The sequence below is a fragment of the Lutjanus erythropterus genome, chromosome 15 (genome assembly GCF_056507025.1).
Source record: "Lutjanus erythropterus isolate fLutEry1 chromosome 15, fLutEry1.hap2, whole genome shotgun sequence".
Classification (NCBI taxonomy): domain Eukaryota; kingdom Metazoa; phylum Chordata; class Actinopteri; order Lutjaniformes; family Lutjanidae; genus Lutjanus; species Lutjanus erythropterus.
In genome coordinates, this window is record NC_139331.1 from 17,526,987 (window position 1) to 17,551,971 (window position 24,985).

At 38.4% G+C, this 24,985-nt stretch overlaps 2 protein-coding genes across 5 annotated transcripts; one reads left to right on the forward strand and one right to left on the reverse strand.

Annotated features, from left to right (window-relative positions):
- Positions 1-3,278: 3,278 nt before the first annotated feature.
- On the reverse strand, positions 3,279-5,791 carry fosab (Fos proto-oncogene, AP-1 transcription factor subunit b). Its single transcript, XM_084736929.1, has 4 exons — positions 5,502-5,791; positions 4,822-5,049; positions 4,604-4,711; positions 3,279-4,490 (listed from the first exon to the last, which is right to left on the reverse strand). Exons 1-4 carry the CDS (start codon positions 5,634-5,636, stop codon positions 3,813-3,815), a joined length of 1,149 nt encoding a protein of 382 aa, XP_084593055.1. The 5' UTR covers positions 5,637-5,791; the 3' UTR covers positions 3,279-3,812.
- Positions 5,792-5,942: 151 nt separating this feature from the next.
- LOC146314262 (protein c-Fos-like) lies at positions 5,943-16,138 on the forward strand. Of its 4 annotated transcripts, none has more exons than XM_084736927.1 (5): positions 5,943-6,266; positions 12,127-12,273; positions 12,812-13,039; positions 13,740-13,847; positions 14,828-16,138. In XM_084736927.1, the coding sequence occupies exons 2-5, from the start codon at positions 12,145-12,147 to the stop codon at positions 15,542-15,544; spliced, it is 1,182 nt and encodes a 393-aa protein (XP_084593053.1). In that variant the 5' UTR covers positions 5,943-6,266; positions 12,127-12,144; the 3' UTR covers positions 15,545-16,138. The 4 variants fall into 4 exon arrangements, with proteins under 4 accessions (XP_084593053.1, XP_084593051.1, XP_084593054.1 ...); XM_084736925.1 differs by having other exon boundaries at positions 12,155-12,273; XM_084736928.1 differs by lacking the exon at positions 12,127-12,273.
- Positions 16,139-24,985: the final 8,847 nt, after the last annotated feature.

Genomic DNA, 24,985 nt, shown 5'->3' on the forward strand with positions numbered 1-24,985 from the left:
CATGGACAATGTACAATGAAAATTGGTGGGATTAAAAAGATTTCACCTGTGCAGAAATTATTACCGGGTGAACAACCTCCTCTGTGGCAAGAAGGGTTTCACTGTGATTTTTATCAACTGTGTCAAAAAAAATTCAAATCCTTTCCTGAGTTTCTGCATAAAGTTGTTAATTATACTTTGAACTGCTCAGGTTAATACAGACATTACAACAGAAATTTGAAATGAGCTTGGCATTAACAGAGATGACAACATTAATGTTAGTTGCTGAATAATTTTAGAATATTTTTCAAGTCTTAAAAAGAATGCAGATTTTGTTCTCCCTCCTCTCGCCACCTATATCTGACAAAGGCTCCCTCTGCCCTACACAGATTGCCTACAAGTCATCTATCTGAAGGTCTAACAGACTTGGCCTCTCCTCCTCTAATATGTCATCAGGGGGCTTTTGATAAAATCAGGAAATTTTGGCAATCACCTCTTCTTCCTCAGCTCTTCTAGACTTGACATTGAACCCACACCTTCTTAAAATGTGCTTGTCTCAAGTTAGTGCTATAGGATTTCTCTGTCTTAGCATTATTCCTGAACTGATTAATTAATTTATTAACCTCCACACTTTATTTTCTAAGAAGGACCTATTCAGTTTCCGGTAGGGAAATCTACCAACTGTATTATCATAGATCATAGATTGGTTGTTGATATGAACATTTTAACAAGTATTGTCAACGGAGGTACAACAGTCCTGTGAAATGATTATCAATGAGACACAGTCAGGAGAGACATAGCCATATGTTTAATAACATTAGACTTGTCTTGGACATACCTGACTATTCTGAAATGGTACATGAAGATAGTTTTATCCTGTTTATAGATTTCTATAATGCCATTGAAATAGTACAACATCAATTAATCTTAAACTCTAGAAGACAGGCTTTGGCATTTTTCTGTAAGGCTATTAAAACTTTGTACGCTGATAGCAAAAGCAAAAATAAAACATGGCACAACTTCTAGATTTTGTTTGAATTGTGCAAACAAAACTGCATCATTAACAGAAATTTACAAGGAATCTCCATAAGTGACAGGGACATGGGCTGATGATGCAACAATTTTTGTTCTGAAAGATGAAGTCAGATACCTATTCCCTTCATATAACTGATGATTTTTCTCAGGCCTCGGTGCTTGAATATGAATACATGTGAACTGTTACCTGTGATGTACACACTATTTTGAAGTGACTTTTAAAAAAAAAAAAAAAAAGCACCAAAAGAAAGGTAGAGTCTAACCAAGACTAGGCTTGACTCACATATGCAGCTCTTTCTTTACATCTTGACAGTAAAATCAGTCAAGCTCTTGACCAGATGCCCTTTAATTTTACCTGGAAAAATCATACACATTATAATAAAAATATATAAATAATTACAAATCTAGAACTTGAGTTCCTGGATTTTACCACCCTGAATAAAACTTTTAAAGCTAACTGGACTAAGCATTTTCTAAAAAGAAAAAATTAAATCTGGAATTTTATTCCCCTTTACATTATCTCTTGTTTTGGTGGTCTGAGCTTTATTTTAAAGTTCAGAGGAAACAGCATTTTGATTTTTTTTGAGTATTTCCATCAGTGAAAAAGGAATTTGATTTGAATAAATAAATAAATAAATAAATAAATGAATAAATATCCATATGTATATGTAGTTTGGTTTAGTTGGCTAATATTAAAATACAGTAGTACAAAGACATATGAGCATATATGACATTGTTAGGGATAACACAATAAAGTTATTTCCATCCCTGCTGTTCCATCAAAGCTAGCTAGTTATCTAATGAATCTTAGGTCTTTCACTCTAAAAATTGAACATTGGTTGATGGGTGGATGTCATTACTGGTTGACACTGGTTGATTAAGCCTACATAAGCACATATCATATTTTTGTTTTACTGGAAGTATTGTATTTTGTTTGGCATATAAAAATGATCCTGGACGTGATTTAAAGGGGTTAAAATGGCATTTTTCATTTAATCTCGCCTTTAAATTGTGATTAATGTAGACAGACCCGAAATGATCTGTATTCCATTCCTTATAGCCTGGTCTTCAATATTATAAGCGCAACTTCTCAGCACACAGGTATCTTTTTTGGAATAATAGAGACATTTTGTTGAAGAACAGGTCACTTTTCTTTGAGAGGAGAATTCAGAATCAGATTCTGCTGAGTCAGTTATTCAATAGGGAGCGGCCGCTGTTCACTGACAAAGACTTCTTATCTACATACAGTTTTCCAGTGAAGCCCTCAAGGAAACTAATTTAGAGTTTCCTCGGTAATTCCTGAGGACTTTACAGTAGTTTTTGATGCCATTGCAACATGTACCTTGATACACATCTCTCATAAACCCAGCTGATTCCACAGTAAGAAAAAACTTTTTTCTCACTGCCTCCCCAAAATAATAACAGAGGAACATGTGCCCTATTTTAAAGATATTCCACATGTTACAGCATATTGGAATCAGTTTATGAATCACATATTGGAATAATGTCTGAATACTTCCTCATAAAAATACCTGATTGAGAATAAGGCTAAAGGGATAGTTCACAACAATGTAAGTGAGTGGTGCCCAGTTTTCAAACAGAAAAAAACATACAATGCCTCCTTCCTGCTTGTCTGGTGTAATCCAAGTATCCTAAAGTCCCGACATGGTGTTCATTTGTGTGTGCACATGGTCAGACCACACACACCAGTTCAGATGATGTATGCATGTGAACAGAAATTTAAAAGAGACCTAAAAAACGAGCTGCTTTGTCTATGATGAATATTCAGAAACAGTTTTACACCTACTGTATTTGGCATTGTTCTCGCACCAAGAATTCCTGACAAGGGATTTGTCACTGATTATATTTTTAAAGCCTTTACATTGTTATGTGAAAATGTTTCATCAAAAACCGAAGAAAAGAGGACAATTACTTCTCTATAGTACATTTGATAATGGTGTTAATAGGCAAGAAAAAAATAATTTTGTTGTAGTTTTCCTGAAGGATGTTGTATACCCCCGACTCTTTTGTTATTGTTCTTTGTATACTGAATCTGTGTTGTATTCTTAAAAGGCAGCTTTAAAATAAAAAGGAGGTGCAGAAAAAAATACTGCTCTCCCTTATGGAGGCTAATTTTAGACATTATTTTAATTGGCTGTTAAAAATGCTGGTGCTATTCTATCTTACTGCTATTTATCCCTCTACACAGAAACACTTGTTTATATGTGTGTGCATGTAACAAGCAAAGAGCCACAGACAAACAATTGAATTTAAATATCACTATCTTTTATTTACATATCTTACAAACAACATTCTTCTTTACTCTCTCTGTAAAAAAATAAATTGAAATTTCATAAATTAAAACCACTAATGTTTTCACAGAAAACTTCATACTAAGATAAGACCACTCAGACCATGGTTAAGACAAAGCACGTCAGTTTTTTTAAGTTTCACAAAAAGTTCACAATTACTCTCACATTCCATCAACCAGAAAACAAACTGGATCAATAATAACTATTGCTCTGAACACACATCAACACTACAACAAGTTTTGTCATCTAGCACCAATTAAAATCATATATGAACTCATAAAACGACTAGGTGGTATTAGTTAAAACATGCTTTTTAACTTGCTACATTGGTGTAATAGGCAAGTATAGATAAAGGCAAATAAAATCATAAATAATTTGTTTTTCTGGTAAGATCGGTCCATTCCATAGCCCTGTGATCTGCACATCTGTCCCAGATAAAGAAAATGTGCATGATAGGAAGTATTATTGTTTTTGGAAGAAAAGTCTTTAAAGGGCCAGCAGGGTGGGCGAGCTGAGCGAATCAGAGGACTGGTCGTTGCTGTTGCTCCCTCTCCTGTGGGCGATACCGCAGGTGGGGAAGGTCTCTGCCTCTGGGAAGGTAAACACGAAAGAAGACGTGAAGGTGGTGCAGGCGGGTGTGCAGGTCACCACAGGTGTGCACAGGGGCTCATAGTCACTGGTAGGGGCTGCGGTGGTGTGGAGGGCCTCCCAGTCCTGAGTGGTGTAGAGGGAGCTGGACAGGTCGACCTCCGGCACCGACCGCGCCGTCTCCATCTCCGTCTTTGCTAGCAGATCCAGAGACTCCTCCAGGACGGAGGATTCCAGGTCTGTCATCTTAACCGTGCTGTTGGAGATGGTGGTGGTGGAGAGGACAGAGCTGCTAGTGCTGTTGGAGGAGAAGATGGAGTTGGAGGTTGAGGTGAATGTGGGTTGGCTGGAGGTGATGGCGGAGGCCTCTGGGATGGTGGTCTGAGGCTGCGAGGACACCTCGGCGGTGAGGCAAGGGTGAGACACCAAGGAGAAGTCAGAGGAGTCCAGCTCTGAGGGGATTTTGCAGATGGGTTGATGGGCAGCCAGGATGAACTCAAGTCTCTCCTTCTCCTTCAGAAGATTAGCAATATCGTTCTGCAGGCTTGACTTCTCATCTTCCAGCTGATCAGTTTCCTGCGAGGGAAAGAAATAGAGGAAGTGGAATTAGCTTAGCCATTGGATCACACTGCTATTAGCTGTGAGCTGCTTCAAGAAAAAATTTGATGAGAAATCTGTGGCATACTTACAGCTTGCAGAGTATCTGTGAGCTCTCGCCTCCTGTTGCGGCATTTTGCTGCTGCCTGCTTATTTCTCTCTCTGCGGATTCTCCTCTTCTCCTCTTCCTCGGGTGTTACCTGCACATAATGCAAGAAAAAAAAAAGTTAATCCTCCAGCCCTGTGATAATTACTGTGACATGGAAGTTACTACTTGTTATGCAACACTGTGAGGTCAAATGATAATTACCTGTTCCACTCTGCCCCTCTTGGCAGAGTTGTGAGATTTGGATCCTGCAGACCTCATTGCCGGTCTGGGGTAGGCGGGGCTGGGGCTGCTGTAAGGATGAGCTCTGTTGTGAGAGGGGGCCACCGAAGAGATCAAAGGCTGGACCATCCACTGCAGGTCTGGGCTTGTCGAGATGGCCGTGACGGTGGGAATGAAGGAGGCACTTGATGTTGTCAGGTCAGTGAAATCCTGTGGGCAATGAAGAAAAAAAAAAAAACATCATTAGTACATTTGGTATACTTTCAGGAGGAGGAAGAAGTGGGGGGTGCAGCACTGCAGGATGTCTATGAATGAAGATGGGGGTCTATAAAAAGCTGGGTGGGTTAAAAATATCCATATGATGTCAGCTATGACGTTACAGTCTCTCTGAGGAGTTTCCAGGTGGATGAATGAAGCTGCCTTTCTTGCACTTAGTGCAGTGCAGGTCAATGGGCTATTACTATCTGTCAGTCAGGCTATATTTAGCTTATTATTTAAAAACTTTATTATATTTAAGTTTTATGAGAAAAATGTAGTGAATGCTAAAATGAGCTTTATGATCCCAAGTTCTTTTATTCTTGCATGCCAAACAAAACATATAAATGTAAATGTCATATAGGCTACATTGTAATAACAGTGTAATAACATGTAACTGGACATACCTGAGACTGGGGTGATCCCATGCTGGAGTAAGATCCCGCTGGGGATGGAAAATATCCAAGATTGTCCGTGGAAGGAGAGGCGGTGCTGCAGCGGGAGGAAGAGTCACACTCCGTGTTGAAAGCGGTAAACATCATCGTTTCCCCAAAAAAAGGCAAGTAAGAAGATCCAAACAAACTCCGCTGAGTTGGGATGTACCCTTAAGATGAGGAAATCCTTTCAGGAGGTTTGTGAGAAACTCTGAAGTGCTTCTCTCTCGCTCTTTCTTCTGATCGTTGCTCTGCTACTGAAAGTTTGAATGCCAACTCTGTCAGCTCGGAGCCCTTTTATAGCCGCAGACCGATGACGTGTGCGGCGAGGGACGCTCCTTACCCGACAGCGCGAGGAAAAAAACACCCAAACAACGACATGACAACGCAATACTAACGCCAGATATCACTCATACAGTATTTAAATACACCTAACGACGAGTGTGCAACGCCAGTTTGTGATGTTTAAAGGCGAAAAGCGACATTTAAAAATTATATTTTATGCTCACCCTCCATAAATGGAATATTCCAGAAACGGGATCCCCAGTACGTCATTTTCCAAATATGGTGCATCCTGTAAAAGGGGCGGGTCCTTCTGGGAAATACACCATGCGAGATTGGCCGACAGCGACATGACGTTATGTAAGACAACAAACACAGAGGGCTGTTGTGAAAACTGAAGAACTGGGATAATGGTCAGCAAAAGTACATCCTACACACATCAAAGTGCATCAAAAGGTAAATTTGAACATGAAGATTACTCTGTTCTGAACTGAATGTATCAAACAAACGCATCAAAAAACACAACGCTGGTGTAATTTTTAACACTATCCTTTTGAATAGTTCATTAAATTTTATATATTATTTCTATCATCTCTATGAACATGTAGGACTATAGTATCAATGCAGTAATGCATTTTTATATCTCATTTACAGAGGTATTACTTAAGTACAAACACACTTTAAGGAAAAATACATTTACACTTAAATGTTAAGTTGTATGAGAAATTCTTGCAGGGTCAGTCCAGTAGGCTGTAGTGCCCCCATGTCAGGAGTGACATTCAACGCTGTGTTGTGAGAGATTCACAACTGCTTTTCAGCCTTGCATTCTGGGCTTCCTGGTAGTGTTTTTACAGGGGAAACCATTTGAAACAGAAAAGGACAAGGCAGAAACACCAGACCACACACATTGTTGCTCAAACAAATACACACACAAGTAACATCACTTCAAACACATGAACCTGTAATAATGCTGAAAGGTCAATGAACAGTTGATTAATATGAAATAAATCATGCTATAAGAACGTAAGCCAATCAGCTTACAGGGATCTGCTGCAGGTGCTAATGCTGCAGTTTGAGATTAAGTTTTATGTGTTTTTTGTACATTGTTAGACTTGTGTGGAAAAACAAATAATTATAATTAGAGTAAAAATTACCTCAGATAAATGAAGATAAAATAATAATGTAACTCCATGGGCTGCCGGAACAACCATTTTTAACTGAAAAACCCTTTACGTGCACTCCACAACAACTATGTAAACATAGACCAAGAAAACCATGAATTCATGTCAGAGCACACGCAGTTACACCAGGCCCTCAGGCAGTACCTGTACCTTTTGTGTGCAATCCAAGCGAGGGTGTGTTCAGCTGCACAGTGAGTTGATAACTGGTTTCTTGTGTGTACTTTTCCACGACAGCGGTTTGCTTTTTTTTCTCAGGGGTGTTGAGCTCGATCATAAAGGTCTTCCCCTAAGATTGTGGTAAAGGGAATCCTCTGTGGTTTACATAATGAACTATATGAATCACTGGACTACAGGTCTGACTTTGCAGCAATATTCAGACCTTATTACCTTCCACATGAATTGTTTAACTGAGTTACTCTGGCATATTTTCATTCCCATGAACACTCTAGTCAAGATTAGGCCTGCCCAACACCACTTTTCTGTTAATTGCTGTTAATGGAGAAGTAGGAGCACAAAGACCCTCACCCAGTTTCACTAGTGTCAGCAACATTTTGCTGGTAGTGTTTTTTTTTTTTTTGTTGTTGTATTTGTTGATTTAGCATGATTTATACATTTATACATTTATACATGAACAGAGAAAAAAGCAAAAACCCCAACCACAAGAGTCAATCTATATTCACAATAGCTGCGTTAATTAATTTTCCTGTACATTCCTGGGGTCCTTGAATGCCCCTCTCTTTACTAACTTTCTCTAAACGGTGTGCAAACTACAGGCTGGGCTGTTGTTAAAAATAGAATAGGTCATATAGGCATCACCTTTCCATTAATATGCCTAAATGTATAATGTGTTAATAATAGTGTCATTGTGTCAAAGTGCATCAATGTAGGTTAAAGGAGTTGTGCTTTGTTTCCCGCGCTCGTGTTTTGGTGAACACTCCAGGTTGGCATAGCAACACCCCACCCCTTCGCGTCAGTGACGTCCTCATTTTGCATAGCAACAACGATCGTTTGTGTTGTGGAGACGGATCACTCAACGAAGTAAAATGAAACCCGTCTCTTCTGTCTCGCCTGTTCGGATGATTAACCGGAATGTCTGGTTCCAGGACACGGTGTCAGAGTGAGTGGTCTGTCTGTGTTGTGGCTCTCAGACGGCGCGCTCTCTCCGTGGTGTCTGCGGAGCAGCGGAATGAAACGAGACACCAAACAACCCCTTTACCTTGTGGATTGTTTGAGTAGCCTACTTTGTTTGACTGGTTGGCAGGAGAAGCAGCTTCAACATCAATAATGCTAACCTAGACTATTTGTTTTGAACGAAGTTTTGTAGTTCTTTAAAGTTGAGAATAGAAGACATGCAATAAAAAATACACTGTAAAAACATGCCAGACATGTACTGCAATCCTTTCTTGTTAAATTAACATAAATGTATGTATTAACCCTGTAAGTTCAATCAATTTTAAAGTTCTTTTTTTATTTTCAGACTACTTCATAACTTAAAAACTAAGTTGTTCTGACTTGAAGCCTCTTGAGTTGAATCGTACTACTCTGAGATCACTCAACTCATTAAATTCAGTTTTGAAAGAGACTTGATCAGCATATTAGCAGTCTTCCCAGCATGCAAGTTTGAGGATAGCATACATTATAGAAATACTTTGTATCTTTAATGTTAAATGACTTATGGTTGATTTTTTTTATAATAATGAAAACAACGATGATTAGTACTGAATGAATTCCCTACCCCCATAGTCTTAGTTGATTCAACATAATATCTTAAGTTTCCTCAACCAATTATTCAACCCATGTTCAGAGAACTCATATTTTCAAGGCAGCAGGGGTACTTGCATTTTTAAGTTGAACCACATAAAAATAATTTACAGTCTCTAAAAGACAGATTAACAATTAGCATGTATGCCACTTGGTTAAAATAAAAATATAGATTGGTAAAATAAAAATAACCATGTCAAGCCAGTTGATTTGCAGCAACACAGAGGGGTCATTTACCAGGCAGGTTTGTTTAGAATTGTACAATACAGGGTTGAGAGTTTCAGTTTCCTTTCTGCTTCTCACAAAAAAAATGTTTCAAATTATATGTAGTAGTGATTAAAAAATAAATAAATAAAAACAAACTATTGGCATGGTGGACTGCTGCTAAGGATGAAACTGCTCTGTAGTGTGGTGGCATGGCAGCAGATACTTATGTATCTGTTATCAGAATCTATATCTCTATTGTATGCATGAATGACATAATCCTACAAAAACTACCAGCCAAGTATTTTGCAAAATAATTTAATTTTAGGTGAGTTACTATTTTATAAAGAATCTTACCAAACAATCTATATGACATTTCATTTTAGGTCAAGTTTCATAACAGCAGTGGTGTTATTCACAGTTAACTTAAATGGTCTATTTTCCTAATTTTACATGAACTTTGTGCACTGATGTCACTGAGTCTAAAAATAAACTCTGTCACAGCACATTTAGACTCAAGTTACTTTGAAGAAAACAAGTCTTTTGAGCTGTAGTGAGGGGTGTCTGCAGCTATGTCCGACCTTTGAACCCTTTTGGTCTCGAGCCGCCTGCGACTGAATAGGCTCAAGCGGACCACCTAATGATGTGCCAGTAAATGCGTCCAGAGGGGGCTGTGACTGCCAGGAAACAGCCCAGAGCACAGCCCCTCTAAGCGGGGAGAGGCCCCCTCTGTTCACCATCTATCACTCTCACTTGAGTGGATCTGTGAGGTCATCTGAGACCTAAATATAGCCTATACAATCCCTTTTCTTATAGGAGCAGAATTACTGGAATAACGCTTACATAATTGGTGCCAATAAATTGCGGATTTACTGCAACTGAACTGATTAGTATGTGTGAAAGTGGAGGAACAAAAGCAGCATCATAGCCCCTTTTTCACAGCAGCCATTTTGACATGAGGTAATAGAATTAACACAGGTGTTACCAGTGATACTAATTAAGGTTCTGGTCCATTCAGGTCAGATGGAGTCAGCGTGCTGCTATTGTGCATGTTGGCTCACTGGAAAGGCTGTGCTACACTAAATAGACATCACACTACATATAATTAGTATCATTGGTAACACCTGTGTTTACCCTACTATTTCATATAAATATGATTGCTGTGCAAAGAGTCTATAGCATACATTAGAAAAGCAGAGGCTTAAATGGATAGTTAGTGGATTATTTGAAGTGGGGTTGTATTATCAAGAGTGTATAATGGCCATCAGAATGCTCCCAGTTTGGAGAAGCAGAGAGGAGTACCAGTAGAGAAGCCAAGCAAAGTGTGGACAGGGTCAGCAACAAATTAATATTGTTTTACACAATATGCAGAAAATTATCACTGCTTTACTTTGCCATCAGACAGCCTTTTCTGATGGGAAACCACTGTTACATAAGCTAAATGTTGCTCTCTCCAAACCGACCAAACCTCATAGCTAAAAATCTGTAATTTTGTGATCTGTTAACTTGTTTGTGTCATTTTGTGGCTTTGGTGAATCTGAGCTATCGTTTTAAAACACAGAAGTCGCACAATATCACTTTAAATGAGGCAGCAGTAGGACAGCAGCTCCTGTGTTCTGCAAGGTAAAATGACTGATTTCACCTTTGGAGCTTGGTTGGTTTGGAGGGAGTGACATTTGGCTTATGTAACAACATTTTCCCGTCAGAACAAGCTGTCTGATAGCAGTGAAAATATTCTAAATATAGCGTACACTTAAACTGGTATTGACTTTTTTTTTTTTTTAGGTGGACCTACCTACCATACCACACCTTTTGTTGCTGACCCTGTCCAAAGAAGTACATTGCTTAGCTTCTACGCTGGTACTCCTGTTTTTTCTCCAAACTGTAGGCGAAGACCAGAATCTATTGTGGCTAAATGTATTGATAAGTACCTCATGTAATCCCACTTCAAAACATCTAACCTGTGCCTTTAATATTATTAAGTGTCTTTAATATGTCATCAGTCTTGTGTTAATGATTCGCAATGCATTTACAGATCTATATCTGCAAAAAAGAGGAAAAAAAGCTGTGTGAGGGAGGGTCAAGTGCAGGATTTACCTTCCTCTTCGTGTCCTAAAAGCAGCGCCTCTGTGGTCAGCTAATGACGCTGTTATCAGGTACAATGCATGACGGGGGAGCCTTTTAGCGCATGTTTCACTTTTCTTTTGTGACCGTGTGAGTGATTGAGTGAGTGGGCCACACACAGCCACACGTCCGTCTGCCACAGCGCACTCTGTGCGCCACAGCGCGCGCCCCCGTTTACAGGAAGCACCATATATGGCTCGACCGGTCCACTCGGCGATTGGCTGCTTTACTACAGCGACAATTCTGTTGCTGGAGCTCTATTCATATGCAGGGACAGGTGAAAGAAAGGCAGTGTGATATAAATGGATGACACTTCATTTAGCAGCTCATAAATAATCAGCCGGTTTGCTGGAAGTTGTGTGCACTAATTAAATCATGCTGGGTTTCACAATATTGGGCCAAGTGATCAATTGGGGCAGTTTCTATAATATGAATTTGCAGCCTCAGTGAATACACCAGCATTGTCCTCATATGAACGATTCGGAGGGGACATATAACACCAGACCTTTTAACTGATTTATTAATATTTTGCATTGCTATCAACTTTCTTCCCATTATAGACCATTTCTGCTGCCAGCAGCATTAAAATGCATCTCTGAACATATGAGGACATAAAGGGAACATAATGTATATGATGCAGATGCTGCATACGTGAAATGACGTCGTTCATTCATGGCGATGGGTTCCTCTTGCAAGCGGGGGTGCCACTTCACATATGCTCGCTGTTATATGATATTTTAGCAAATAAAATAAATTGAAATTAAAGGGGCTGCTAATAACACTCTTCAGACATTCGACGGATTTTATTTTTAATTTGAAAAACATCAGCTCTCTTTTTTCCCTCTTACCTCTCCCTCTGTCAGATGGTTCGGTCTCACCACACAGATTTCATTCATAAAATTCCAGCTCACTATAAAAGGCGGGCCTCTCCACTATATCTGCACAGTTACCATTTATGAACCTGGCAAATGGAATATTTATAGAAAAGGCGTTCAGGCGTCAGTTTTCTCCTTAGGTTAGATAGACTATTCTGTCTTTGTATGCAGTGATTTTAAACGAAAACCATGCATCCAGACTCCAGCTCTGAGTTCGACTCATCGTCCAGCTGTAGCACAGCATCGCCTGGCGGGGACACCCCTGGGTGCAGCCAGCATCCTCCTGACTCGCTTTCATCACCAGTGGACAGCACCAAGGTAGATAATCATCCAAGAATTAATGCTCTGAAAATGAAATCTTGCAGTATAATTCATGCATAAGGTTAGTATGGGCTGCAAAATGCTAAAATGTAGTGCAGGTACAAAATGTTCACATATGTCCAAGTACATTTCATAGACAGCTGTAACAGGACTACTGACCCGTGTTGAAATGATTCTATAGAAACAATACAGTCTGCATGCATGTGCAGGAAATGCGTTAATAATGATCAGTCTTATTTCAGGTTTGTAATGTACTTCATGCAGACATGATGTCTTGGTCGTGACCTTTCATTATAGAGTGATGATGATGATGGTGATGAAAATGAGGGATCAGGATGTGATGATGGGGCATGTAGCTGGTTTTAGACAGAACTGATTTGGTCTTTTTTGGCATTCCTCAGCCAAGTGATTGATGTACCATTTAAGCAAATGTAAAGGTCAGCCACGACCGTGCTTCCTCATTCATCAGATAAGCTAAATGAGTGTTTGACTGCATGCATATGCATGTCTCTGTGTGTGATGTGGGTTTTTCCAGGATACTGAGACCAGTGCAGCAGCATCAGACTCCTTTGTTCCGACTGTCACTGCAATCTCAACCTCGCCGGATCTGAGGTGGATGGTGCAGCCGACAGTCATCACATCTGTCTCTACGCCGTCGTCGTCCGGCCGTGCAAAGAGCAAAACTCACGGCGGGAGCCAGTCGTCTTCCCCGGCAGCTGCAAACAAGGCAAAGCCCCCCAACAGGAAGGGGCTGAAAGACAAGGTATGCAGGAAAACATGGTGGAGAGGGGAGGGGGTGATTAAATGTCACGTTCAGAAATAACTAGGGCTAGTCAATCAATCAATCAATCAATCAATCAATCAATCAATCAATCAATGAGTCTATCCATTAAGCAAGCAATCAAGTTGTTCTGGAAGAAATTGTTCTCCAGTAATGTCCTATCACATCCCTCCTCCCAGCCACGACTCCTTTCCCAATGCTAGAGGTTAATATGAATATGATATGAAAATTGAGTTATCGCGATATTTTCAAGAGGACGTGAATGAGGGTGCAATTGTTTTTACTGTTAAAGTGAAACAGTATGAGTATGGTGCAAATAAATTACTGTGGAGTGTCATATAGAGGGTGATTGGATTAAGTCTAATTGGTGCAGAGTTAATTACTTGTGGAGTAAGGAGAGCACGCAGCGCTGTTTATGAATGGATGGGAAATTGCATAAAAAGTGCGCGTTCACGTGCCTGACTAGACCGTGCCAGTGGTGCAGCATTTTAACGCCTGAACTGAACAGACAGTCTGCACCGACCAGATCAGTATTCCCAGCATACACTGCAACCGAGATCTTTTTTTTTTCTCCTCTCTCATTTTTTTTTTTGGCAAGAAAATGGTGCTGAAGAGCCAACTGCTGATATGGCAAAACCCAGCAGGATGCGCATTTAAATGGTCTATTTGTGATTGATTTCAGCCTTCCAAAGAGGAGGAGGAGAGGAGGAGGATCAGGAGGGAGAGGAACAAAATTGCTGCAGCAAAGTGTCGTAACAGACGGAGGGAGCTGATAGACACTCTGCAAGCTGTAAGTACATACAGAGAGTATTCCCACTGCACATGCACTGTATGAGCAGGGTTTGGTCAGATTACTTTGAAATATAACCAGTTACAGAATACAAATTATATGGCAATTCTTGAAATCAGTAACGCAGTCCACTTGTTTACTCTTTAAACATCTCGATAAGATTTTAAAATTCAAATAAAATGTATCTTGTGTATTCAACATTTACAGTGGCTCAAATCGATTAACAAAAACGCCAAGATGAGCACTAACCCAAAACATCCATCTTTTGTTTCTGTTTATTTTACTTAATAAGGCACATTAATTAACATTCTCACTTAAGTCCACCATGTAAATGTGCCACATTTAGCTATAGGGCTTTGGAGGCTTGTGTTCATCTTCCATTTTCAGTGTAGAAATAAACAACAACAACAAAACAAACAAACAAAAAGTCCCAGTTAATAAACTGATGACCTGAGAGGAAAGACTTATTATGATGTACAGTATAACATTCACCATATATATCATACTTCTCTGGGCTGATTATATTATTGTGTAATCTGATGTAATCTGTTAGTGCCCAGCTAGGGCTGTCATGATATCACATTTTCACTACATGATTATTGTGGCAAAGAAATTCATGTTAACAATATTATTGTGATATCAATGGAAAAATTGTAATGATAATAATAATAATACTCAGTCAAATTAATTTTTTTGTTTAGAGAGTCTGTATACATGACTGTTCAAAAGCGTACAAAGAGTGAAATTTCATTATTTACACAATATTATCATATGTGTATTATTAACATGATATCAGTCTTTATTTTCTTAAATATCATGGTTAGCGTCAATACCGGTATATTGCAACAATGCTCTGTATACATGTCAGTAAAGATAACAGCAGCACAGCAGGGATGACTGCAGAGCACCACAGGGCAGCAGTGTTTTCATCCTCCCCTCACGTCAAGTATTTTTTATGATCTTGTCTCTCCTCACCTCAGGAAACTGACAAGCTCGAGGACGAGAAGTCTGCCCTCCAGACAGAGATAGACGAGCTGCTGAAGGAGAAGGAGCGGCTGGAGCAGGTCTTAGCCTCCCACAAACCGTCCTGCAAACTCCCTGCAGAGGACGGCGGCGATGATGATGGTGATGAGGAGGATAATGGAGATGATGTTAACACAATGCTGCAGGATCCTCCGGCCTCCCCGCAGCTGCTGTCCATCTTAGAGAATGGAAAAACCCCAGAGAGCAACACAACCATCGGAGACGCCCCCATTGGTCAAGACATGGTGGACACTGTCCCTTGCATCCCTGCAGCTGCAGCCATTTTGGGCAACTCCAACATCCTCCTGTGCTCAAGCGCGGAGGAGGAGGCTCTGGAGGACTTGAAAGGAGACGACCTGGATGACTTGGTGCCCAGCCTGGAGATGGCAGTGACTCCTGAGATGGCTGTATCCGTCCCCGACATAGACCTGAGCGGCCCCTTCTGCCTCTCAGACTGGGAAACCCTGTACAAGTCTGTGGCAAATGACCTTGAATCCTTGAATACACCAGTCATGTCTTCCAGTCCCACTTGTAGCAATTACCGCACAGTGTTTTCCTTTAATTACTCTGAGATTGATTCCTTGGCTGAGGGCTTCGAGAGCCTGAAAGGCAGCCTCGGCGCGTCTGAGTTAATCAAAGATAGTCTTAACTCTCCAACACTTCTGGCCTTGTGAATGCAAAAAAAGTTATGCAACGCAATGATACTGTAATTGTATTCTAACCAGCCAGCAAGCTATGATCTCTCTCTCTCAAATAATCTTTTGTAGTGTGAGTTTTGATGTTGTGTAAACCTAAACATCAAAGGTTGTGTAGACGACATGTTTTTGTGACTGTAGCAGGGTTGACTTCTTCCATACCGCTGGTGCAATTAGACTTTGTGCTGGTAACAAAAATGCATGCAAATACGAGTCATCTGTAATCCAAGCAGAGGTGGTATCTTGTGTTTCTGAAAATCCCTAAATGTGACGTGAAGTTAGATCATGCTCAGTAGCCTAATGTATGTGTAATACTGTTAACAAAGTTGTGTTGTAACAAGTCAAAATAACAGGGTTACTAATGTGTAGTGTATAGGTGTAACATATGGCTGTAAGGTGTCCCCTAACTTGACATTTTCCTTCAAGTGTTTCCATTAAAAAGAAAACAGATCATGTCATGTATTTTATCAAGATGTATTTTATGACATAGTTTATTTTTTTACTTATCAACAAATGATCAGATGCAAAAAATTAAATATAACGCTGGAAATAAAATAAGACAACCACAAACAATTTCTTGCTGTTGTCATCATTCAGTCAGGAACATTCCTTTGAATTTTAATTTGAAACAGTCTCACCCAGGGCTGCCAACCATGATGATTTTAATTAACGATTAACCTGTCGGTAATCAATTCATTGTTTGGTCCATAAAATTTCGGAAAATGATGAAAATTTTTGATAACCATTTCCCAAAATCCAAGGTGACAGTATTCAGTTAACTGTCATAGAGAACTAAAGAAACTCTACTCACATTTGAGAAGCTGAAATAAGAAAATGATCAATCAATGTTCAAAATAAATGCCAATTAATTTAATAGTTATGACTATTTGATTAATTGTTGCAGCTCCGTCTTCATGTTGCAGATGTTCAAATCTTCCCCCTTTTTGATAAAGGAAAGATGTAAGCCAATACAGTGTCATAATGAAGTACTGTAGTGCTGCAGAGGTGCGCTGGCCTACAAATGTTGTTCTCCAGATGTGAGGAAACATTTTTATTTGGTACAGACCCCAACAAACGTCATGTCATCATTATTTTATTTTATTTTATTTTTCATTGAAAAATGAAAACTGTAATTCAAGCTCAGATAAGATAAAATTAATTGAGCCCACACTGGGGAAATTCACATATTACAGCAGCATAAAGATAAAATAAAAAAATATATAAATCAATGTAAAAAAATATATATATAATGTAAAAAGTACTAAATTCATCAAAGACTATATACACTTTATACACCTTTCACTAGTTTGGATATATATATCTAAAGATGTCAGCGTGTCTATTTTTGGCTTCAGGATTACATGAAGTACAAGCACCGGGGACTGAATCGTGTTTAAAATGAGTGGGAGCAGCACAAACGGCGGCAGGTTAATTACTTATTCACAGCTCGTTCTCGGCTCCACTGTTGTCACGGTCAAGGGAATCCGATTCCACAGCAGCAGCGGCAGCGCGGTGCGTGCTGGGCGTGACGTCAACACGCGATTGCCGTGTCGTTTCACTTCCCTTGACCATGTTTGGGTAATTGCAGTTGTTTTGTTTCCATGGCGACGGTGTCATATTTCGGGATGTTACCGGAAAAAGTCGAAGCAGGAGCGAGCGGAGCGGGAGGAGTGTTTTTGAGCGTAAACAGACAAAAACCCTCTCGTTAATTACAGGGCGGCATCACGTGCATGGCGATAATTAATTCTAGTAAGAGACTTAACGATGCCAAAGCCTTTCTCGGAATATTAACCTGCCATTTACTGACCACAGCCTGATTAGTTTCGGTCCCCAACAACGAGCAAATGTTTCAAAGCTGCAATAACACCGCAGTGGATGCACTTCATGTAATCACATTCACCTCGAATGAGTCCATCTGACTCATTTACACGTGCCTGAAAAACCCCCCAAACATTTGTTGAACGTTTTACAACACGGGACATGTCGATGTACAGTCTCTATTTTCACCAGCAGGGGGAGCTACAACGCCTGCAGTGTCCTGCAGAGATGTTTTCGAGATTCAATATGTTTATAGTCACACAGTCATACAGTGTTTGTATGAAAAAGCTTTGGCTGGAATGCCCCATTACAAGAAACACAAACAAAACAAAACAAAACAAAACAGTAAATTAAGTTAAAAATATATATATATACACTAATAAAATAAAAATGTGCAGTTATAAAAGAAAATACACAATAATAAAACTAACAAAAAAAAAAATATATATGTGTGTGTGTGTGTGTGTGTGTGTGTGTGTGTGTGTGTGTGTGTGTGTGTGTGTCAGTGTTTCTGTTAAAGATTGCATTAGTATTGTTAAATATAATTTTTCTTTCGTTTTTAATTTTTGTTTCAGTTCCACATTTTCCAGAGTGGATTTGCTTCTGTAAGTTTAGTTTTTATTGTTAAAAAATTATTTTAGTTTTTTTTACTTTATTCGATATCAGTTTAAGTATTAGTCTCAATTCACTTCAGAGGAGCTTTATAAGACACTGCAATTACACTGCGGTGTGTATGTGTGTGTATATATATATATATATATATGACATGTTTTAAGATTTTAAATTCTTAATTGTTTAATATTTACACTAAATAATACAATACTATTAAATAAATATAAATAATTTTGATTTAATTTTAGTTAATTTTGTAAGTCAACTGCACTAAGTCATTTTTTGTTTTGCTTTTTTGAAAGTCTAGTTTTAATTTTTATTTCAGTTAACTAAAATGTCTTTTTCACAGCCAGTTTTAGTTTTTGGTTTGGTTTAAGATGGTGTCAAGCACCAAACAACCGAGCTTCCCCTCGCGTACTGTGTGTTGTGCGTGATGTGTTGGTGCCTGGCTATTTTAGATTGATGATAGATGGACCTGTCAACAGCTCTGATGTCTACTGACTCACTCTCTGTCCACTCCACTTATTCCATCGAACACTGTGTCTCCTGCAGCGTGATGCTTCTTACCTCCACAGCCTGTTTCAGAGTTGTAAAATATGACATAGCTAGAGTTGTTCATAACCAGCCATCAGGCCACAACCTTACTGTATGAGGTGAGCTGAGGGGGAATCATTTTATCTTAAGGTTTGGATTAAAACTATTGCCTAAGACTTTATTTCTCTTACTCTGGAATAAATTATGTAGCTTTCAGGTTTAAGTACAACACCCAAATTGGTACTTAGGTGCAAGTACATGTGCATAGTAACCAAAATGTAGTCTATTCAAAAGGTATCAGAGGTAAAATAAATAAATAAATAAATAAAAATATGAGTCTGTTTAGGTCAGATCTTTGGTAAAAATAACAACATAATGATATCAAATGATATCATACATTCAGAGTTTTACTCATGTAAATGTACAGGAGTCCTAAAAACAAAAATGTATTTGAAGTAAAAGTAAAAGAGTAAAAGTACTCGTATCCTATTACTCTGTTATCTGCTGGATAATTATTACTGACGCATTAGTGTCTATGATACTATGAGTTATTTGAGTTCATTTAGGTTGTAAATATCTTAAAATAACTATGATGTTTATAATGTTATAAGCAACTTAGAGGCTATTTTAGTAGCTCAACATTACTAAAAGGCCTTACACACCCACGTTACACAAACACAAGTGTTTTCAATTATTCTGTCTGATTAAAGCTCCTTTCAGGATTGTGTAACATCTTGTTTACTGCTTTCTCCTGTTGCAGTGGCTGCACCTATGAGAACAGGGCAACTTTCACCTTTATCTTTGTCATTTAGTCATGATATTTGGTGACCTTACATGACTCCTTTATAACACAATCTTACCTCAATCTGAGCAAAGGTCTATTCAAGCAGACGATCAGAAAACACCCGTGTGGGTGTACAGTACAGTACTTCCATTTTGACTTAGCATGAGAGTTGCAGGTGTTAGTAATAATATTAATCAGGACTCTGTTGTATTCAAGCGTCTCATTAAGCCATGACAATGTGACAGTCAGCCAACAAGCACAACACCAGGATCTGGAGGCAGTTTAATGGAATTCAGCCATCACTAATTTTATTATTTAAACTCGTGTTTTTCCTACAGCGGCATTTCAACACGTTTTTCATGAGATGACTCTATTAGTTACTTTTTCCTTGGTAAGTGGAGCTTGTTCTTAGTTTGATGTGCACTACTTTTGAAATGAGGAAATAGCTGATAAGAGTGTACTTATAAATAGTTGATGACCACAAGTCAAGTCACTTTTATTTGTACAGAGCAGGTCCAGACCGTACACTTAACATTTCCAGGGAAACAACAATTCCCACAAAGAGCAAGCACTACAATATCAACTGACTGCACAACCACAAACGTCGGCCCCACAGGCAACCAAGCCTCTAAATTTGGTGGCCAAAGTACATTTTTGGTTTCCCACATGTAAACCTGTGTAAAAACAATATAGAATAGGCAGCGTCGCTCAACTTAACAGTTGTTTAGTTGTTTCCATTTGCTAGTGCTTTTGTTTTGTTTGTCATTTTTACAGGTGTGTGCACATTTGTGTACTGGCAATCTGTGTATATGAAGCCTGTGTTGTTGTTAATGTGTTCATTATGTGTCTAATATGAATTGTAAAATATAGCTGACCCGACTGAATTACAAAACATGGAGAAGTTTTGAAGGGCGGCCTCCTTACTTACTGCAGTAATGATTCACGATGAGATTACAAAGAGCAGCACCAGCTCTCTGTAATATGTCTCACATTGCTTGGTTACAGATCTCTATCTTTCTATTATTTGTTGTGTGTTCACTGTTTCCACCTCTGTTATCTCATCCTCATACACCTCCTGACCACACTGTTTCCTGCTTGCTGTGATATTCCCAGGGAAGTGCTATATTTACAAGGATAAATCAATGTCATACGGGGTTGGGAAGACAGGATCACCTGACATTACGCTGTGACGGTGCCAAAGATAGTGTAGATATGTGCATCAATTCAAACAACTGGAGATTGTCAATGATATAATACTAAGAAAAACAGCTTGTGCTTTTATTTTGAAATAACCGACTTGTTTTTCATGACAAGTGTACCATTAAATTAGTACTGATGTGTATAAAACTGTGAAGATTCCATTTCTTTGTACAAAAGAATGTGCTTTTTATAGACTTGGATAAGATCAAATGGTGAATCCATGTCTCACAGCACTAATAACACTGGGAGCTTTTACTCAAATGGAAACAGGATCAGTGGGGGGGTGAAGAGGAGTGCTGGCATGATGTCTGACAGCCTGTGGTTGTGAGAGAGAGATGAAGATGAAGGAGTGGGAGGGTTTCAGAGTCAGCGCCAGCACGCAATTGGTGCACTGAGTGAATGATTTGATTTCTGTGAATGGAGTCGATGGGAGTCTGTTACTGCATCACGGTTCAATCCATTGAAGAACGGCATGGATCTTATCTGCATGTGTGTTTGTGCTGGATGCACGGGAGTGTGCTGGCATGTTCATGTATATGACTGGAAAGGAGAATGTTTTATAGCAAAAGTATTTTTTTTCAGCTGAGACACTGATTGTATTCATCAGTATTTGTATGCATGCATAAGAGTAGTTCATCCAAGATTCTGGCGCTCACTGAATAAACTATGACAAAATCATAGTTTCCATTCACTCCAAAACAATTGTTGTCAGAAGAAGGGGAATATCGTTCTGGAGTAATACACCATTTCCAAATCCGTCTCCGACAAATGTACCGCAGGACATCTGTCGTACACATTACCAGACGAGCTTTGACGTGATCTACTATGGTCTGAGATTATTTTGAAAGAAAAAAAAAGGAAGGAAGGAAGGAAATTAGATGGAGCACTGGTAAAAATAAAGTTTGTCTATAGTGTCTGCAGTGTGGTGGATGATGAGTCAGGATTATGTCTGGAGGTGTCTGGTCTGCTGGGTATTTCCCAAAGATTCAGAGTTGGATAATATTACAACATAACACTCAAATCAATCGACAGATTTTAATCAGCTTGGTTGAATTATAAAATATGCCTGACTTATTTAACAAGTCACCACAAATGCAAAGTATGAGTTGAACTGAATTATTTTGTACCCTTTTTATTGTATTAATCAACACTAATCAATTGTTTACAAAACATTCACGCCAATAAAGCATATTGAATTGCATAAAGGAGGTGCTGGTGTTTTTCACGTGTAAATGTTGGTCTAAAAGTGCATAAACAAAGTCAGAGAAAAACATAAAACTTGGTTGTGCAAAAAAAAAAAAAAAAGTAGTTTCATTGTTTTTTACCGTCTGACGCCCACACAGCAAGAACTCTGCACGTTGTTGGCAAAGCAGCAAAACCACAAACTTGCACTCCCTCGTCTCCATTCATCACTTGGGCAGCTGCTGGAAAGAAGTGCACCAGAAATTATGTTTTAATGCAAAGATTTTCTACAAGATTGGAACAGACAAAACAAACTCTTTGTCATTATCACATCCTTAATCGGACCGTGATGTTCTGTAGCAGCAGTGTTTCTAGTTATTTCTATAGAAGCCCATTTCCGCCAGTGTGATGGAAAAAAAGATCCTGTAAGTCATTATATGAGTTAGTATCTCAAAATAATTAGCTAGATTATAAAATAATTAGAATCTTTGTCGATATAACAATGTAGATACTAAGTTATTATTTCTGACAAAGTTTCTCTTTATTTTGAGATATTAAGTTAATATTATGAGAAAATTTCTCACCATTTTGAATTACTGAGTCACTTTTTAAAAAAGATACTAACTCATTTTGAAAAATGTTCTCATTATTTTGAGTTACTGAGTCACTGTTTAAAGATACTAACTCAGTATTCTAAACAATCTGCCCATAATTTTTAGATATGACATTTTTATAAAATACGAAGTCATATTTTGAAATACTTTCTCATTAGTTTGAGTTACTATCTCGCTGTTTTTTTTTTTTTTTTTTTTTTTTTTCAAATAAGTCATTATTTTGAGAAAGTCTCATTATTTTGCAAAACCTCTTCATTACTTTGAGATACTGGGTCATGATTATTATGAGGTAATGACATTTTTTTTTCACAGATACTAAATCATTATTATGAAAAACTTTCTCATTATTTTCCAATACTAATTTTATTTTTTTAAAGATACTAAGTCATCAGTTTAAGAAAGTTTCTCATTGTGTTGAGAATGTTCCTTATTAAAATGACAGGATTTTTTGGGAGAGCTTTCATACATGTCTGTATATTCTTATGTGTTCTCAACTTAAAATGAACTTTTGTTAACTTTTTGTTGAACAAATTAACATGCTTTGCATACTTGGTCTGCATATTCAGACTGATATATTTATTCAGAATGTCATTATCAAGGCTTATTGTTCTTGGCGGGAACAATTCCCTCTTAAAGGCTTAAAGTGCCAAATGAGCCTGCACCATGTGTGTTCCTGTACTGAGTGACATCTCTGGCTGCCTTCCTGCAGGCACAGAAGAATTCAGCTGAAAGTCTATACCTGCGGAGGGAAAACCTCCTTGAACTGTCTTAACTAAAGACGTCCAGGACCCCCCTCCTCCTATTTTATGAAATCTGTCTGCTTGTTGGTTCAGTTCTGCTTTATTAACCCCAAATGCCTCCCTTAACATTTGTCATCTATGTTAAGAGCGACTGTGACGCACAGCCCCCCCCTCCCCCCCCCCCTCGACCTCCCCTCAGATGCGAGACATAAATCACAGCAGAACTAAATTAGAATCTAAAAAAAGGAACAGAGTGGGGTATTTTGGTGAGCCTCTAATAACTCAGCTGCTTGTTCTGGGTGGAACAGTTGAGATGGCATGGTGTAAAACCAAACTGAGCCCCAGATAATGGTTAAGATAAAAAGATGTAATAAAATATGCCCGGACGAATCGGATGTAGTCGATTAAAATCGTACTAAAACACACTATTTTATTGCAAAAATTTTAATTGTTTGGATATTATATTGCAGCCCCTATTGTGATTTTTAATTGGTTTCTGTACAGTTATCTTCAGTTAGAGATGGTTTGGCCTCATTTATATTTATATAAGCCAAACAATGTATTTAAGATGCACAACTTTAAACATTCAAAAGGTATGGAAGCCAATTTCAGCCCGATGAGAAAAAAAAAACAGATCCAATCATTATAATGAGAAACTTTCTTGAAATAATGAAAAACTTTCTTGAAATATTAGTAAAATAAAATAATAATAATAATAATAATAATAATAACTTAGGATCTAAGTCATTTGAGAAAGTTTCTCATTATTTTGAGCTACCAAGTCATTATTTTGAGACATTAACTCAATATTTTGATATATTAACTTACTGTGAGATACTAAGTCATTCAAGTCAAGTCTGCATGGGTTCTCTCTGGGTTCTCCGGCTTCCTTCCACAGTCCACAGACATGCATGCTACGTTAATTGGTGACTCTAAATTTGAATTTGAATGTGAGTGTGAGTGGTTGTCTGTCTCTATGTGTTAGTCCTGTGATGAACTGGCGATTTGTCCAGGGTGAACCCTGCCTCTCGCCCAACGTCAGCTGGGATAGGCTCCAGCCCTCCACGACCCTTTGGAAATAAGCGGTTACCGAAAATGGATGGATGGACATCTTTATTTTGAGACACTTAGTCTTTACTTCAATAAGTTTGTTAACAGGATCTTTTGTAATCACATTGGCAAAATGGGCTTCCATAGAAAGGCAGTTTCGCAAAGGTTGTTTTCAGTAATTTAAGATAGTGGTTCTCAAACAGGGTTCCAGGAACCCCAAGGGTCCTTGGCACTCTGCCAGGTGATCTGTGAAAAGTCTTCAAATTCATTATTTTAAATTATCATGGAATAAAGAAATATTTGTTTAGAAATCTATTTATTTACAAAATGCTTCATTATGGCCTGCATTTATTTTATGATTAGACTTATAGCATTTGCACAAACATGTCCATGGCTAGGACTAATACTGTTCTTTCTGTTTTATTTTTTAAATTTTATCAGGCCTATTTTATGTATAGTATTGTTTTGATTTAATTTTATGTATTGTATATTATTTAAAATAATCAGAAACCGCATTTTATTTGAATCACTTATTTGAATCACTAACAGTAAAACACACTCTTCTGTTGTGTATTATGTGTATTCTGTGATGGCGAGGTGCAATTATTTTTCAATACATATCTTTCTAATACATTTATCCTAGGATGTAGTTACAGCTGTCCACACTAGAGGGAAGCAGCAGGAAGAGGCATAGATGAAAGTTTTTTTCTGGAATTTTCTGGAACCTCCATCAAAAATACTTAGACAGGATTATGTACATGTGTGTTTTAGCTGTTAAGTGTTATGAATTGAGTCACACATCTTTATTAAGGACAGCTTAAAGAAAATAAAACTGGATTTCACAGCAGCTAAAGCTACATGTGTGAATACCCTGCAAGATTTACTG

What these genes read in the sequence shown, in the direction of transcription:
- fosab (XM_084736929.1), bottom strand. Translation starts at nt 5,636, where the DNA reads ATGATGTTTACCGCTTTCAACACGGAGTGTGACTCTTCCTCCCGCTGC. An exon ending in AGAGGGGCAGAGTGGAACAG is followed by an intron (nt 4,712 to 4,821) that starts GTAATTATCATT and finishes CATTATGTGCAG; the next exon opens with GTAACACCCGAGGAAGAGGA. An exon ending in TCACAGATACTCTGCAAGCT is followed by an intron (nt 4,491 to 4,603) that starts GTAAGTATGCCA and finishes TTTCCCTCGCAG; the next exon opens with GAAACTGATCAGCTGGAAGA.
- LOC146314262 (XM_084736925.1), top strand. Translation starts at nt 6,221, where the DNA reads ATGGTCAGCAAAAGTACATCCTACACACATCAAAGTGCATCAAAAG. An exon ending in CACCAGTGGACAGCACCAAG is followed by an intron (nt 12,274 to 12,811) that starts GTAGATAATCAT and finishes GGGTTTTTCCAG; the next exon opens with GATACTGAGACCAGTGCAGC. An exon ending in TGATAGACACTCTGCAAGCT is followed by an intron (nt 13,848 to 14,827) that starts GTAAGTACATAC and finishes TCCTCACCTCAG; the next exon opens with GAAACTGACAAGCTCGAGGA.